This window comes from Tympanuchus pallidicinctus, unplaced genomic scaffold, assembly GCF_026119805.1.
Source record: "Tympanuchus pallidicinctus isolate F22 unplaced genomic scaffold, pur_lepc_1.0 scaffold22, whole genome shotgun sequence".
NCBI lineage: Eukaryota > Metazoa > Chordata > Aves > Galliformes > Phasianidae > Tympanuchus > Tympanuchus pallidicinctus.
The window spans coordinates 8588795-8606197 of NW_026294739.1; the positions used below are offsets into that span (position 1 = coordinate 8588795).

General features: G+C 38.0%; 1 protein-coding gene across 6 annotated transcripts in view; it reads left to right on the forward strand.

Moving 5' to 3' along the window:
* Nucleotides 1-17047, forward strand: part of RHBDD1 (rhomboid domain containing 1) — a 32622-nt gene extending 15575 nt beyond the window's left edge. For 4 of the 6 annotated variants that reach the window (XM_052685352.1, XM_052685353.1, XM_052685351.1 and 1 more), the window contains 4 exons: nucleotides 1146-1234; nucleotides 1928-1987; nucleotides 5096-5215; nucleotides 14920-17047. In XM_052685352.1, the coding sequence (XP_052541312.1) occupies nucleotides 1146-1234; nucleotides 1928-1987; nucleotides 5096-5215; nucleotides 14920-15038 (388 nt within the window). In that variant the 3' untranslated portion in view covers nucleotides 15039-17047. Of the gene's footprint in view, nucleotides 1-1145; nucleotides 1235-1927; nucleotides 1988-5095; nucleotides 5216-6248; nucleotides 6502-14919 lie in introns of those variants that run through there. The other 2 variants (XM_052685355.1, XM_052685356.1) reach the window with 2 other exon arrangements.
* The last annotated feature ends 356 nt before the right edge of the window (nucleotides 17048-17403 follow it).

Here is a 17403-nt window from a genome sequence, read left to right on the forward strand (position 1 = left end):
AGCGAGTAATATTTGGTACAGAAAATGTGGAAATCCATTCAATTCACCTCCTTGGTTTGGTAACAAATCATTGATAAGCACTAAGCCAGGTTTTCTATCCAGTTGTATATCTGCTTAGTGTAGTTCATACTGCCCAGGGTTTTAAACCTTCTTTGAGAAATGCTGTGAGGCAGCGCTGTGTTCCTACAACATGCCACCTGCAGTTTCTCTTTCTGGGGAGGCCTTTTGCTTCCTCGACAAAGGTGAAACTTGGTTAATTTGTGGTATTTCTTTGTGACCATTTTCTGCTTTTGCTGTTCCTACCTACTTGAGTATAGAGAATCTTAATTATTGGGTGTATTAGCTTCTGCAGATTCAGAGGAGAGCCTATTTAAACTCTTTCACTGAACTTCTGAGTGCTGAGACACAATATTCATGGAGATACTTGGAGCAAATCTCTGGATTTACCCCATATATAATGCTTCTGTGTTGAAGACTTCAGTCTTTTCATTCTATGTACAAATGGGCAGTGAATGTATTTTTAAAGTAAATAGGCATGTTTAGAAAATAATATGGATTTCAGTTTTTTACTTACTGTTCTTTTAATTTTGAATGCACTGTGGTACAAATATGTTGGAACAGGTCTGCATTTAGGGTTTGTAGAATAATATCAGTTGGGAGGGACCCTTAGAGGCCATCTAGTGCACCCCCCCTTCAAGCAATTGAAGTGATCTCTCCTGTTAGCTTCCGGCTTCTTCAAGATACGTTGCATACTTGTGAGTGTATACACAACAGTGTTAGGATTTTATGAGGAAAGAAAGAAAACACTGCACTTCAGTTCGAATTGATACGTCGCTCAGTTCAGTTGGATCATGTACAATGTTTTTTTAGAAATCACAAAATGAGGAAATTAATTTTGGTAAGGAGTTCTGTAAGTTGGAATTCTGTAAACTGCACATCTGGGTTTAATAGAGTAATTACCACTAATATTAGAAAACAGATTGACCAAGTCAGAGCAGAAATTAATAGGTGTTTGCATTACCCTTGTCACTTTTCTATGCTTGGTTACATAAGGACTTTGTGGATTACGATATTTCCACTTCAGGTTTCCTACCCAAGAAGTCTACCTTTCTATTGCTCATGAGATTTTTTTTTTTTCCTCATAGGACTTCTTTTGCTGGTCATCTGGCAGGGATTCTTGTTGGACTGATGTACACAATGGGTCCTCTGAAAAAGATCATGAAAGCGTGTGCAGGTTTGTAAAATCTGCATGAGACATTGGTGCTCTGAAAAATTAGTGCATCTTGCATACAATTGCAGATGTTTGTGCAGTTCCAGGGGATTTCTAGGGAACTAAAAATAGAGTGAAGAAGAGCAGAAGAAAAGCTCACCTTGTTTTACTTGTTCTTATCCATATTAAAGGTGTGTTTCAGGTGTAATGTTTTTGCTGCAAGTAATACATTTGTACCATTCTTTTAAAGCTATGTATTTGAGGTAAAATGTTCCATGTAAGATGTCAACCAAAATGTCATTCTAAATGGAGTGTGAAGCAATAGAAATATGCCAGAACACAGAATATTTCTGTGTTGGGTTTCTGTTGCTTGTATTGGTTCATGTGGAAATTTTTGAGTTTAGAAAAAGCTGAGGGATGCTTGAGAAAGTGTTACAAGATTCCTTGAGCTTTGTGATGCTGAATTGACACAGGTTTTTGTACTGTGGAAACAGTTTTAAGAGGTGGTAACTTTCAGTGTGTTTTTAATCTAACGTCTATTTTTAAATGCAGTTGTGCTGTTATGTGAGCACGCCTTTAAACTTCAGGGTTTTACTTAGAAGTCTGAGACCTGTTGCAACCATGTGCTAGGCTTGGTTGTCACAGTACTTGTCTGTTTCCTAATAGGGTAACTTAAGACTTTATTCTAATTGTGTATGTGTTATTCTTTCTTTCTAGGTGGCCTTTCTTCATTCACAGACCCTGATAGGCCAAGGAACTACTACTCGGGTTATTCAGGTAAACATTCTCATCCACTTACCTAAAAACTTATTTTGGTTTTACAAATAGGAGTGTAATTTTTGCTTGTAATAGAAAACATGCAGAAGAGCTGACCAAATGGAAAATTTTGCCCTTGAGTATTTCAAAAGTATTTGATTTGTAATTCCTAACCAAATATCCCAGTGTATTTTCCTTACAAAGAACGGCAAGGGCAGTTGTAACTTAGAAGTGTATTTACCCAGGATTTTATTAATCCAGTTCTCAAATTAAAGATATAATGTTTGACCCAAAGACCAATAAAAATAAAATGAATTGCTCAATAAAATAAGGTGTTGAATTACATACAGAACTCCTACATAGAATTACATACATACTCCTTAAAATAGGAGATGTATGGTGCGTGAGCTGCCTGCTTCCAGCTGCATTCTCAGGCCAGCTCAGATGTTCACCTAGGTATAGTTTCTGTTTATCTGCATTACTCTGTGTTCTGTGTTGATAACAACCAAACCTTCCTTCAGTATACCAGCATAGCAGCATGTGTGGAAAATCAAATGGTTTATATTGGAAAAGGCAATTTAATTTGCTAATGAAGATAAGAACTTGCACTTGATATTTAAATTCTCTAATCTGTTGCAGCCATTGTACAGACACCAGGTGTTCAGGATGGGGGTGGGTGTTAAAGACAACCTTTGTGGAGCAGATCCTGAACTGTCCTGCACGTCTTTTCCAGCTCTTCCTAACCAGCAACAGCACTTCATGTAGTGTAGAATGATACAGGGGACTACATAGCACCTGGGAAGAAGTTGTAGGGCACTGGCAAAAAGGAAGTCTGCTTCTTGTTGTATGGCTTGAGCAGTTCCCAGAGTAACAGGTGGTGCTGGTGGTCATGGAAGGGAGCTAAAGGAGTGAGGTTAACATGAATTATCCTGTCTTCCAAGCTTGGCTTTAGACATAACAATTTTTCTTTTAGTAAATTCTTTTCTGTAAACTGAATTGTAATTGTAAAATATACATATTTCTGATACATATACATTTTTTTCCTTATGTATATTTTTCATAGTTATCTTTCATCCTACTTGCATGAGTTTTCAAGGAGGAATTCACAATTTGCTTGTTGTATGATATAGTAATACATTTGACCATTTGTGAATTAGGAAAACTCTCTGTAGTGTTGCAGGTTCACTATGTACATACAGTACAACCTTACCTGAACTTCTTATTTTTTTGGTATTGCTGAGTTATTGCTGCCTGACTTTATTAATTAAAATAAAAAATAGATAATCAGAATGGATTTATGCAGCAGTACAAAGAAACAGCTTTAGATGGAAAAAAAAATTTCAACTGTAATTTTAACCCAGTAATTGGTGACTGAATTAAGTTTACTCCAAAGACAGTTCATGAATAAAATATTAGGATACTTATTGGGATTAATAGGAACACCTTGAACATGTCAATGTTACTGAATTGTTTCTCATCGTAAAACAGAAGATTACAGCTTTGTCAGCACTTACAACTCGAGGACAATGTACAGTATCACATTTACCATATTTTACGGTCAACTTAAAAGGCAGCATCCTTCTTTTATCAGATAAAACCAGGGTTTTTATACTCTTCGCGCAGGCAGTTTTGAAGCCTCTAGAAAATAAATTTGTAGCTGAGAAGACATTCAGATTAACATAATGTAGAGGGGAATAAGGGGATGCATAAAGATTGCATCCAAAATGTGTGTGTGTCAGCTGAGAGATTCTGCAGTTGGTTTTATGTTTTTCTGCAGAATTGTCTCTTAAATAACGCCACTGTGACTGAGAGGCTTTTCAAGCTTGTTAAAAATGACTAATTTATAGGGATTTAAAAATACATGTTCATCATTTTCTAAGCAGAGGAGTAGCAGATAATTGAGAAATGGCAGCAGTTCAGATTGCAGGACAACACCAAATCTTTGCTGTGCTTTTATGAAAATTCATCCCAATGTCAGCTGTTGTCTGTTCTCAAAAGGGCAGGATTGCATTTTTGAGTGCACCAATATTGTGTGTATGCTCATATAAAACCATGTGCGCATGTGTATGAAATCAATTACATCTCAGTTTATAGTCTGTGCTTGTTAGTCTTCCTTACAGAAGTTCCACATGGAATCTGTAACTAGCGAGGTAATGTGTGACTATTATTACTGATGCTAATGATCTGAAGATAAAAAGAGGTGGCATGCTGTACTTGTTTCATGCAGAAATATTTCCATTATTTCTTTCATTTTGAAAATCTCATGTACTTTCTCTAATCACGTGGGTAAAACTGTTTGTGTTTCTGTACTTTGGTTCTTCCAAATCTAATGTCTGGTTGTCTGGAAGAGGGAGAACTGAAATTACCCAAAGTTTTATATTCTGAAAATATAACATTTAGAAAACAAATTGGGACTTTGCTTATGAGTTTTTCTCAGGTTGGGTTTTCTGTGTTCAGGCAGGGTTAGGTTCTGCTAAATCAAGTCTCACTCCATTCTCCAGCCAGGTTGTTTTCTTCTTTTTTAAATTGCACGTTTGGATGGATGGTGGTTTTCCACACTTGTTTTTGACTGACTTTGTTCACGGAAATGTCTGGTACAGGAAAATGCAGTTGTTGCAGATGAGATCTGCAGGCTGTGTTGGCTTTCTTTGGAGCAGGCATAGCACAGTGTTGTACACTGTACAGCATTGTACAGAAATGCAGAATTCTTTAGTCATGTTCTAGGTTCAAACGTGACTTGCGCTTAGGATGACGCGTTGTTTGTGGGCTGAGGTGAGGCGTACATGGAAAAGCCTGAAGCCCACGTGGTTGTCTTGTTGCTGTTGGGTGGTTGAAGGCCTGGTACTGGCATTTACATGCTGGGGGGGAGCTGATGAAAGCTATTTCCATTTATTTGAAACATGAAATCATGGCAATGCCATGACATTCGTAACAAATGCAAAGCTGGAGATCCTTGCTGTATCTTCACTGTTACTGTTTTTCTCACCCCGGTTCTCCTGACTCCTAGTCATATTTTTTCTTTTCCAAATTAAACTGATTTGTGGAAGAAAGACGATGTAAAGATAACATCTGCTTTCACCCTCTCCCACTGCGTAACAGCCAATTATTTTCTTTGTTTTCACTTTACAGAGTATTACAGATATCCAGATGATCAATACAGAACACCAAGGAACTATCATGACTATACAGGCGGGCTCACTGAAGAAGAACAGCTTGAAAGGGCAGTGCTAAACAGTCTGAATGAAAGAGGTAAGAATTTCATTACGTGTCATCTTTCAGATCATGGTTTGTGTTGAGGTGGGAGGAGTAGGAAGGCTGTGTTGTTCATTCCTTATGTTCAGGATTTGGACATCCCTTCAGAAATGACCAAATGTTTCCAGGTAGAATTTTCAGAGACCGCAACATGAGGATGCAGTGTCATTCTCACGCAACTGCATGTGTTAGTAATTGCTTACTGCTAATTGCTGCTACTACAGGAAAAGAAATGCTTTTATGACTAACCTCAAGTAAACAAAGTTGCTGTGCCAAAGACAAACAAACCACCTCTCATTCTCAATTGTAATATGAAGCAGTATAACAGAGGATCAATGATGTTGCTGATGTTTAAACTTCCTGCTGATTTTGTTTTATAATGTATTGGAGGAGTAGCGTAGCAATTTCTTGTGTTGTTCTCTTTCACCCTGAAGAAAGTTTATATGAGAGCTAGCTGAAAGAGGGGGGAGAAGTAATTCAGGAATAAAAATGCTGTTTGTTTTAGTTGCGATTTATCAGTTGAATTAATATATATTGAGATATATATATATATTTTTTTATAATTCAAATGAAGTCAAGAAGGAAAGAGAAAACACCTTGGGATATACTTCTCAGCTTGTGAAAACAGACGTGAAGGAAATATGCCCAGTAGGCTAGCAGTATGTTATTGGAGCAGCGTGTGTAAAATTTACGTCAGTTGTGCTCATAAAAAAAACTTCTTTATGGCTATTAGAAATTTCAGGCAAAATAGGGAAATGAATACCTTCACAAATCATCATCACTAACTCGCAACTGCTGTCATCCTATTTGTTATGAAGAATATCGCTGTGTTATCTGCAGTGTTTTCAACAAGGCAGCAGACAAGGTAATGTTGTGGTCTGAGAAGGCTTTTTCAGCTTGAAAATTTGATTAACTTCTATTTGTAAGTAAAGATGGCTTTTTGTTTTGTTGCATCAGTTGTGGGAAGTCAGCTTGGAGGCAGAAGTTCAGTCTTTGAGGAAAAGTAGTAATAAAGTATTTTTTTTTCTAGTTGTCTTTGCTTTTGTGTGCTCACCTTTGTTCTCTCATGGAATTTGCTCCTAACTGCCCTGAAGTACTGTGAGGCCAGCAACTTGAAACAACAGGAAAACCCACTCTGATTTCTGCAGCAAAATTGTCCCTGTGATACAGTTAGAAATTACACTAATCTGAACAGTTCCCTTAAAATCACACTGCACTGAAAATCTTGGTACTTGGTGAAGGATTTAGCTTTCAAGGAAATGAATAAAATAGCATCTGGTTCATCTGTTCTGTCAGCACAAGTTGATCTGTTTGATATCATTATGTTGTCTTAGGAATTTTAAAAATAAAACAGCAAATAATATCAGTATTTTGCCCTACATAAATATGAGTTTTTGGGAAGGAATATGCCTAAATTAAGCTTTTTTGGAAGGGACACTTTTTCCTGATGTTTTAGATGATGTTTTACAACATTTTTTTAACTGATTGAGAAAAATCTTTTAGAAACTTTCAAGATGGGTGTTATGCGATGTGTTACGCTGCAAGAATGAGACATGTTTGTGGTCGTTTGGTTTTTTAAAATATCAAGGAAATACACCAGATCTTTTTTTTTTTGCTTATTTTTCCAAGCAGTCAGTGTACAGAGTCCTGCTCTTACAGGTCCTTTGGTCTGTAACAGCTGAGTGCCTGTGGCTGCTGAGTTGTTTGAGCATAGGCACATAGTGGTTGTGTTGTGACTTGGGGTGAAGGGTGGTTTGGATGCTGCCTTAAAACAATTGACTCTCATTTCGAAGCCTGAAGTCACACTGTAGAAGGAAAGGCTGTAAGTTTTTATCAGAGTCTCAAGTATCTGAAAATGTCAAATTCTGAGCTCACTGTGGAAGGGATTTGCACATAGGAGCTGATATTACAATAAAAGAAAGTGATGATATTTACACAGAGTGAAATCAGTTTATAAAAAGGACAAAATGGATAATAAAAATTATTGGACAGTTTGCATCTCAGTCTTTCATACATCAGTGTGGAACACCTGCACCTTTCTTCTGTAGCCTTTGCTTCTGTTCCTGTAGGTGAGTGTTATTTCTGTTCGTGTTTTGGAGTTCCATGCAGCATTTGGACGAAGATAAGAGGAAATGTATTCTTATTTGGAGGATGTGCTATGAAAGCTGAGAGAGAATTAAAATAGCATCTCTAGCTAAGCATGCCTCACTGCTGGAAAGCTGGTGTGCCAAGTCCCAGGCTTAACTACAGTTTGAGAGAGCAGCACTTCTGATGTCTGTGGCCATGTTTGTTTTCAGTGCTGGTTAGAGCTTTTGGAGCACCCAGATAAGTGGGAAAATGTATCATATTGTGTGGTGTTTGCAGTGACGTTTCTACAGATGTTGTTTCCAGGGGTTTTGAGTAGTGTTTTAGCTTTGCCTCGCTTTTCCCTACTTGCTGTTTCAGTTTGGAAAATATTTGAGAGCTCAATTTTGAATATTTCATAAAACAAGTTACTTACAAGTAAAACAAGTCATCTTACCTACAGACACAGGTCATATTTCCAAAATAAAGTAACAGAGGGTATGTAATTGATCATACCTGCACTAGAGTGGCAGAAGGGGTGAGATGAGTTTTTTTTGTGCTAATGAGCAAATAGAATACTCTTCCTTGTCAGTATGAAAAGTAATCAGCTTCAGTGAGTGCTGTCTTTGCAACAGAAGACGCTTGCGTGGCGTTCGCTGTAGCCTGCAATTATATGGATGATGAAACAGGTTCCTAATGTGACTAAAAATTACATGAAATAATGTGAAGCAGACACGTAAGTGGATGTAAACACAGGTCCCAGAACCAAAGTTCAGGGTACTCTTCTCTGATTCATCATCTGTGACATTTAAACCATCATAGTTGCTCTGTAGCTTGGCTGAACAAAGGACAGTGGTAATTTTTTGTTATTGTTGTTGGACAAATGCATTTACAAGGGGTTTTAGGCCACAGAATGTATCTTTAGACTTGGAATGTAGAGGTGTTCTATTAAATTGCTGTGTTAGTATCCTGCCAGGCTAGTAAAGCCATCTGTGGCATCGTCCAGAATGTCCTGCTATCACTTATTGTCCACAACTGCAAACTTATTTGTATCGAGGTGTGCATCAAGTTCAATCCCTGTAATTTTTAATATAATCCCACCATGCATGAGTTATCTAAGCCCAGCATGAAGGTACTGCATTTCTGCTTGCCCTGTAACTGAGCTGTATGGTTTTACTGTGGAGGTAGAATACATGGCTTTCCGTTCTGGTTTTATCCTCATATTAACAGCTGTCTTTAATGTAACCCCAGTATGCCCTATCTCTTCTCTGTTGTTTCCTTCGTATTCTGCTTGCAAGAATATCTTGATTGGTGTGGGATGTGGGTTTGCATTCTTGTGGTGGTGGGCGCTGGGTTGTTTTTGTGAGCTGAACTTCCAAGTTTGTGGTTTTCAGTCTCAAGAATGTTAAGAATCCCTTGCAAACTCGTGTCTCTGCACAAAGGAATTTTCCTCTGAAGTTTTTAAACATGTAGGTGATGGTCTTTGCATTCTGTGGTTAAAGTATGCATATGTAGATAGTCCTCTATGTTACAAAGCACATTTCTAGTTGTGCGTTTCTTTTATTCTGATTTAAATTAAGGAGGAGTTTGTGGCCTAGCATAGGCTACCATAGGTACATCTGCTGCATGGTTATGAAGTATGTAGGCTTGCCAGTTCTCTGAATTTCATTTTAGAGTTCCTATTTCTGTTTCCTTGTATTGAGATGGGGCATTTTAATAGTACCCTATGGAATGTGCTAAATCCGTTGAAGATTGCAAGAATTATGAAACAAATGTATAATTCCATCTTTCTTCAGAGCTGTCTTCCCCATTTGCTACTGTAGGAATGCTAGTCATTGTATTTGACGGATGGCTTTCTGTAGAAATGTCTTAAAATGAATTCTATGCTCATATGTGCAGTTCATGATACCAGACTGAAATACGTTTCAAAATACCCGTGCTAAGATTGGTGTCTTGATTCTTTAAGTCCAACTTTTTTTTTCTTTAGGTGTTATTTGATCTTATGTGCCCAGCAATGTGTTCTGGGCAGAAAGTTCTCCCGAGTAACGCTGCTTCTAACACAGATCTCAACAGCTTCCTGCAACTGCACCTGTGGTCTGTGTTCCTGACCATCAGTGCTCTGCTGGGGCAGGTTTCCAGGAAACGGGTTTTGCTTGCTTCTCTCTAATTAGACTGGATGCAGTGCTGTGTTAAGGTTACTAATTGCAGTATTTGACACCTGGGGATGACGACACTCGTGGTGCAGCTCATCCTTTGTTCCTTCCATCAAACCTTGGTAGTGTAGCTGGTTATTTTTGGAAAGGCTGCCTCGTGTGGCTGAGTTCCTTTGGTCTTTAGGCAACAAGTTGACAGTGACAGGGCAGTTCCCAGGTTCTGCTACCAAGGGGTTGATCATACAGAAGTCTCAGTAACTGTTATCTTTGCACTTAAAATACAGACATTACTGCTGACACAAAGTATCGATGTAAATCTGCACCTTAAAAAATGCACAGAATACTGCTTTTTTTCTGTACTTCTTAAGTATATGAGAATGTTTTTGAAGGTACCACCAGTACAGCTTTCTTTTGGACCCTTTCCTTCACATGAGATTTGACTGACAAGGAAAACAGCAAGAAAACATTTTAATAAATAAATAGTTAAACCTTTGTGGATGGAAATGTTTTCCTTACATTCATGCTACTTCTGCTACAAAAGCTGGATCTACATATGGAGATGGTCTGTTCTTGGCGTTTTGATCCAAGACTCAGTGATACAAATGGGAGCTTTTTTATTGACTTCAGTGGTCTCTGGTCTTTTTTTCCCTTAGTAACGTTTTCATAGAGGAAGAAATGTTCCTTCCACAGTGGGTTTGGCAGGGTCACCTTGCTGGAGAACAGGCCCTTCTGCTGAACAGCTGTGGATGTAATTAGAAGAAGCTGTGTGGGGCTACATAAAAGTGCTTTCTTCCACTCTGGAGAAAGAGGGAGTTGCTGCAGAGTGGCTTCGGTTGTCACTGGTGCTTCCATCCATCTGCCTGGGATTCTTGGTCTTGGCTCTGGGAGATGGATATTGTTTAGAGTTTCTTTGTTGTGTCTTTGTTAGGCGTGCAGAAATGCACTAGAAGAAAAACAGTTTTTTTTTTTCCAAACATGATTTTAAATATTAAATTTCTTGAACATGAACAAACCTAGTTAACCACTAAAAGCTTCTCCAAACTAAGATCTATGGATAATCCTAATCTTGGAATTTCCCATTAATTTACTATTTTATTATTTATTGTCTCTGGATTAATTCTACAAATGAGTGTAGCTTGCACTTTGTTTCTTGGGACTGTCTCAAAAATGCTCTCAATCTCTTCCTGATGTCTGACTACATAAATAAGTATTTTCTAGTAGTTTTGTGGAAAGTATAAATCTCCTTTTGTCTTGTTGGCCAAAATCCTGGCAGTGTCCTTACAGTCCTAAGACTGGTTTGCATCTCTTCCATATTTTTTTCTATTGAGAGTCTGTTCCTTGCATTTAAAAAAAACCAACAAGTATCTATAATTATACATATATAGTAATAGCACAAACATTCCCTGCTGTTGTCAATGTGCAGCAGCATACAAAACAACTTTGTCTTTGATATTCAATCTTCCTGACGCTTTTGGAAGTTCTTGAAAATCCTACTGCCTTACCTAAAACTGAGGCCATTACCTCAGAGAGGAGGAGGAACTGAGTGTTGGAGGCAGTATTTCTGTGATAGGTACGAAAGGTAGAATGAAAACTCTGCGTGGTGATTGTCTTATTTTTCTTCCTTATACCACACTTAATGCAGAGGAAAAAAATGAGCACTTCAGACATTTTATGGCTTTTTATTATTACACTGACAGTATGTCATGTTTCAAATTGTCCTTAGATCTGATCTTGTTTTGACATCAATGTGTAGGTGAACACGCACCAAATGGCCTCCTGGCACTGCCAGCTGGCTGCTGGGTTTGGCTTTGCTGCCAGAGGCAGCTGCTGCACATCTTGATCAACAGCTCCAGAGTCTGTGGGAAATCCGTGTGCTCCTTTGTGGAGTAGTCTGGTTGCTTTGTGTTTGCAGTGTGTGTGGTTGGAGGTTCACATTCACTATCATTCAACAGATAAATGTTCTTCTGAATGTCTAGAAATGGTGATGTGGCTGTTCCTCGTCCAGTACCGTAGCGTCCATTGGCACGTGTTCAGGGAAAATAATTCGCCTGCAGTAATCATGCTTTCTATAAACCTTGCAGTTCCTCAACAAGTTCTTCCTTTCTTGCACAAATCTCAGTCACAGGAAAGCAAAGATAAGGCAGATTTAGTGATCCTTAAGCCTTGTGGATGTATTAAGGTGTCAGAATCCTAGAGTACCCTGATTCAGAAGGGACCTACAAGAATCCTCAAGTCCAACTGCAGCTCCACGCAGGACCACCCAAACCCTATCTCTGAGAGCAATACAGATTTAGACTATTTGCAATTACAAATATCATTCTATTCTATTGCTGCTCCTGTAACTGTAAACTTCAGCAACAAAGAAAATTCTCACAGTAAGACTATTCTCCTTATACACAGAAGACGGTTCTTATTCACAGTAAAATTAATTTTGAAGTATGGTATTGGGAGTTTAGTGCTCTAATTTCTGGGCTGTATCCTTTGTTTTGTCTCTCTGCTGTTACTGCTGTTTCTGGAATACTGTGAACGCAGTGTTAAAGCCCTTTAGTCTGGAAGTTTTTTGCTGATGTGTTGGAAAGATTGCGTTCTCTTGTGCGGTTGTGGCCTAATTACCATTTCTGAACAAGGTGGCCTATAAATATTTTGGTTAGGTAAGGCTGTTACTTCATTAATATTTCTGTTGTAATTAAAAAAGGCGGCAGAACTATTTTGGGTAATGGTGTAATTTAGGTCTATGCAGTTATATATTTATGTTCCTATTTTAAGACTCACTGAAACAACTTCACTCATCAGCGTGTTGTTTGATGTTCAAAAATATCTTCTCATGAAGGTTTCGGAATACGTTGCTCGCCTTATTTTGGTGCCAGCAGATAGAGGAGCGTTTTGCATCCTTGTTATAAAATCTTGTTCCGTTTCTAGTGGTTATTGGAGCTCCTTGTATTTAATGAATTGAGCGGATACTGGGGTGCTCTGCCAGAACTCGTCTTAATTTGCAAATGGTATCTGGTTTCTGAAGTAAAACCTGACCACAGATGCTGCATAGAAAAATTCACAGCTTCATGAGACTCCTTGGTATTTCATGGACAGTGGCATGATGGAAAGTATTTTATTTTTTTTTTTTTAAGTTGAAATGTTTTAATGATGATTTAAAAAAAACAACAAAACAGTGCTGTTTTGATGCTGTACGGTGCAGCAATTTGCAGGATTTACAGTCATGACTGTATTGCTCTTCATATGTCAGAAGGAAGACATTCATATCTTAAGACTGATCAGTCTTAACTTACTGATTATTTTCTGTTTATTTACCCCAGGTGTAACATAGCAATTAAAAAAAGAACTGAGAATTGCAACGATTGATCTTATGAAACATTCATGCACTGACATAAACATCACTACTGAGAGCATTGTAACAAATGCAGTGTCTAACGGTTTGCTCACGGATAAAATAGTAGTCCAGTATGTTTCACAATATGAGGCGTTCACAAATGCTGGTGTTAAAAGATCTGTTGGGTGGTTTGGGGCCTTTTTTCCCCTTGGTACTATTGTGGAAGGGTCTGATGTCTGCTGACCACTTTGCTTCGTGCTTTCCAATTTGGAGTTTTTGGGTTTTTTCACTTCAGGAAGAATGTTCATAGGGTGATGGAAAGTTTCAAGCTCACGTCTCTCTGTTTGTGCTCATAGGATACAGTTAAACAACTGTGTGTTTTTGTTTCCAAACACGCATTCTATGTATAAGAAAGTAAAATGAGGTGAAATAAAAGTAGTGAATGAATGTTAAGTTTGCTGAATCTTTTTAATTAACGAAACCCATTCTGCTCATGCTGCACATCAAGTTAACTGATTTGTTGAAGACAGTGATTTTATTCTTGGATTTAAAGTGAAAAACAAAACTAACCAGAGATGGGACCTGTGCTGAGCTGTAGGGTTTCCAATGCACATCAGGTTTATGTAGTACTCTGATCATTATTTTCTAATGCCCATCTGCACTTGCTGCCATGCGTGTATATTCACAATTGTCACAGTATTAAGATAAGCAATTGAAACGCATTCAAAATGAGGTAACATTAGTTCCTCACTGAAATTTGATGAATTCCCTAGCTGATGTGCTGTTTTGCTCTGGAGAATAATGCATCTACATGGGGTAAGTGATGGTAAGTTCCAGGGAGTTCATGTAACATTTGTCAAACAATGAAGTACCCTTTCCAGACACAAAGAAACAGCTTAAATTTATTTTCGGATTTGTCTCTGGTAGTTAAAGCAGAGGGACAAACTGAAGATAAAATACTAAAATACACATTAATTTTCTGTGTATTAATGAATTTAAAAAATACTCTCACACAATGCATCTTGTTTTCTAAACGTTGATGCTGTTGTTGCTGCACAGCCGTGTTTGGCAGCTGTAGTTATCTCTGCATTTTCCCACAGCTTCCCTACTTGGCAAGCGCAAAAGAAATTCTGACCACGTTCTGTATTTTCACAAAATGCTGCATTAGGCAAGTGCTCTACAAACTGAAATGCTCTTCTAAATGAAGCAGAAATTAGAAGAACCCCTTCATAAATTGGACTTTCTGTTTACACTGGGTATTAACAGGTCTCGCCTGCTCACTCCAACCTGCAATTAAATATCTATTTTGAAAATGAGCATGATAGCATACTTGCCTTTGGTTTTCATTGTTTGCTTGTTCTGATATGTCATTGTTTGCTTGTTCTGATATGAGATCCTGAGGTGGAGATTTAAGAAATACCAGGTATCACAAAGACTGTTGCGTTATCTTTAAGGCTAAGTTCTTTAACCTGAACACTCTGCATTAGCTCAGAGAATGGTTTCTCATTTTTGTTTCCCAAGGCCCATTGGTTGAGGTTGTGTGCAACCACAACCTTTTAATCCTTCTCTTTGCTCTGTAAATTAATGTGAATTTGGAGCAGTTGCTTTGCTTTGTTTTCTGTTGCGTGCATTGTTTTTTCTTGCAGTGCTGGAGCAGAGAACCTTCCTTTGGTCTTGGTGAGATTTCCGTTCACTTTAACTTGCAATTCTCTCTAGCTGACGTGCCAAGTTTAGTTTAGTTTATTTCCAAAACTGCTTGCTGCCAACTGAATATGGACCTGTTTGTGCATCTGTTATGGGTCAGCATGTTGTACTGCTATTATATAAGCAAATACAGAAGCTTGTTTTGCCAGAAGTAGCTATTGAGGATGTCTAAATATTGTAACAATCTGGAGTTTACTGTATGAAGTGGAGATTGTGAATAATGTGTACTCCCAAGTTGATGCACTCTAGACTTCGGGGTGTGGGAATGTTCTTGCTGTTTTCCATTTCAGAGTTTTAAGAGCACTTGTTGGAAGTGGGTAGTCCTGAAGCCATTGGAATTGGAAACATTCAGTGCCTTGTTTCCTTTGTGTTGTGATGTTTTGGATTGCAGGGTATATGTGCATTTTTTTTCAAATTACAGAACAAAATAACAATTGTTTTTCATTGTCTTCTAGGTTTTGGTGGAGCAACATACAATAATGAGCGGCGACCCTACGGCTTTTGGTTCCCCCCTGAGCAGCATTCAGAAGAGGAAATGCGAAGGCAAAGGCTGCGTAGGTTTTGGAGACAATGACAGGGGTAGGCGTTGATGTAGACTGTAAAGTGAGATTCGGAATTCACAAAATATTTGCAAATTTATTTATTTGGGTTTCTTCATTTTCTTTTTTAACTACTATTTGCAAAAATGCAGAAGATTTTGTGAGCTTAGACTCAAAAATTGGATAAAAATGAGTTGGGAATCAAAATGTGATCTTTGTCATTCCATTTTGATGCATCTTAAAGATGAAAGAGAACTGTTTTTTACCAAGCTTTTTTTCCCTGAAGTTCTGTGTAGCCTGGCTCTTTGACTGCTGGTATTCTCAGACAACAAGTTTTCTTCATCCATCACAGAGAAAAAAAAAAAAGCACAAAAAACAATAAACCCTTTTAAAGTGTAACTTTAAAACTATGCAATTATTTATAATTATAACTATGCAATTACTTATTTTTGATTTGAGATGAACAACTCTTCTGGGATGGGATGTGAATTGTCACTTGAAAAGACTGCCATGAGGACAACAGCTGGATCACACGAGTCTAGGCTTAGACTTTTCATGGAAAGGAAGATGCATAAGCCATGCAAGGAATAGATTTAGTTGTTAACTTGTACTTCTTAGAAATACCTGTCTTCCTGTTTAAGAGGGTTTGGAAATTACATTGAATTATATTGTGCATAAGCTGTTTATAGAGCTGTAGAAATTCAGCTGTTCAACTCTATATGTATCGCGTTTGAGGTCCAGGGAGCAGTGGTAATAGTTTGCAGGCTGGTGGAGGTCTTGCCTTAACACAGTGAACTTGGAATTCTTCATTTTCTAGAAAGCATTCCTGGACTTAATTCTGGAGTGGCTGACAGCAGAGCTGGGAGCTCGGCTGTCCCTGTGCACAGGCCATCTATTCTCTGCCCTGCTGGCGGCTTATCTGTCTGTTCAGAGATGTTAACTGACATAATGCTTTTTTTGAGTATCATTCTGAAAAACCATTCATTGCCTAGACTTATTTTTCTTGTTTATGGGAAAAAATTCATCTGAAAGATACTCCTATAACTATTTTCAGACCTGGAGAGGTGTGATTGAACAAAAATGGGTTTTGTCTTTTGGCACAGAATTGTTTGACTCTTTAGCACTCACTTAACCTGGTGCTAGGATGAGCAATTTAATGATTTCTTTTCAGAGATATCATCACCAACATGTGCTATATGAAGTCTCTCTCTATGAAGTTACAGATTGAGTGTAAAAAGGGGAAAAAAAAGATGTGGTTTAAATAGAATGCATCTCCTGCTATTAATGTAAGCTGGGGAAGTTTATATTTGCTGCAAAACACATAAGCTGTTCTCCCACTAATGTGCCATTCTCTTTCACCTTCCTACCTATTCCCGGTTGCGTGCCCAGCAGCTGCACACTGTTATACTGGATATGAGGTTCAAGGCTCTGAGAGCCCAAAGGCACGAATGCAGTTTGACTTTGGATGTAATTGTTTAGGTGATATGAAAACGCTGTTGATGTTATGCACAGTGTTTTCGGTCAGATTCTAAAACAAAGGATAAGTAATGGTGAATTATTGTGTTTTTGCCTTTTTTTCCTGATGTGTGTGCCTTGGTTGTTCTTCAGTATATTCAGTAGCTGCGGAATAAAAAAGCAGATAGGCGTACCTTACAGTAGGCTGACTTTCTGGTATTTAGTTAAATATCAAAAAGGTGCATAGTTTGCACATTTTGCTCAGTGCGTAATAATGATGTGAAAAGGAGGAAGTAGGAGGATTGTCTCCTCAGACAAAATGTAACGCACTGGTCAAATGCTTGTGCAATTTACTGTATCATTTTAATTAAAAGCGCTGCACTTCACTAGTTAGTTGGAGGAAGTAAAGCAGAAACCAAGATGAAGAATGTGATTACAACCACGTGAGTAACACAGGAAGTTCCTCATGCTTACATTTTGTTGAACGTTTGCCATTAAATTCTTAAGAAAACCTCTCAGTACTAATAGCTGTTCAGCTGTTTTCAATTTTTGTGTAAAAAAAATTGAAATAAAGTTTGTTTATATTTCATAGTGTCTGTTTCTCATTATAGTAATTAAAGCATATATTTCAAATAGAGCTGCCATAATAGTGTTGGGAATGAAGAATGGTGATACTGAGGGGGCAGATTAATTGTGTTAGGACTATTCCTGCTTCTTCTGAACTTAGTGGAAGTTTGGGGATTGGATTACTGGGAAGTTCCTTTATTAACAGCATTTTGGAAATTTTTAGAGCGATTCTTCAGTAGGGACTTGCATCCACTGAGGCTGGTAGATGAAAGTCACAGGTGAATTCTTGACATTCATGTGTACTGCTGTCTCTTCAAGGGATGAAATTCAGGACAGTGTATGTGAATGGGAAATTCCACATTGAGTATTTTCTGTTTA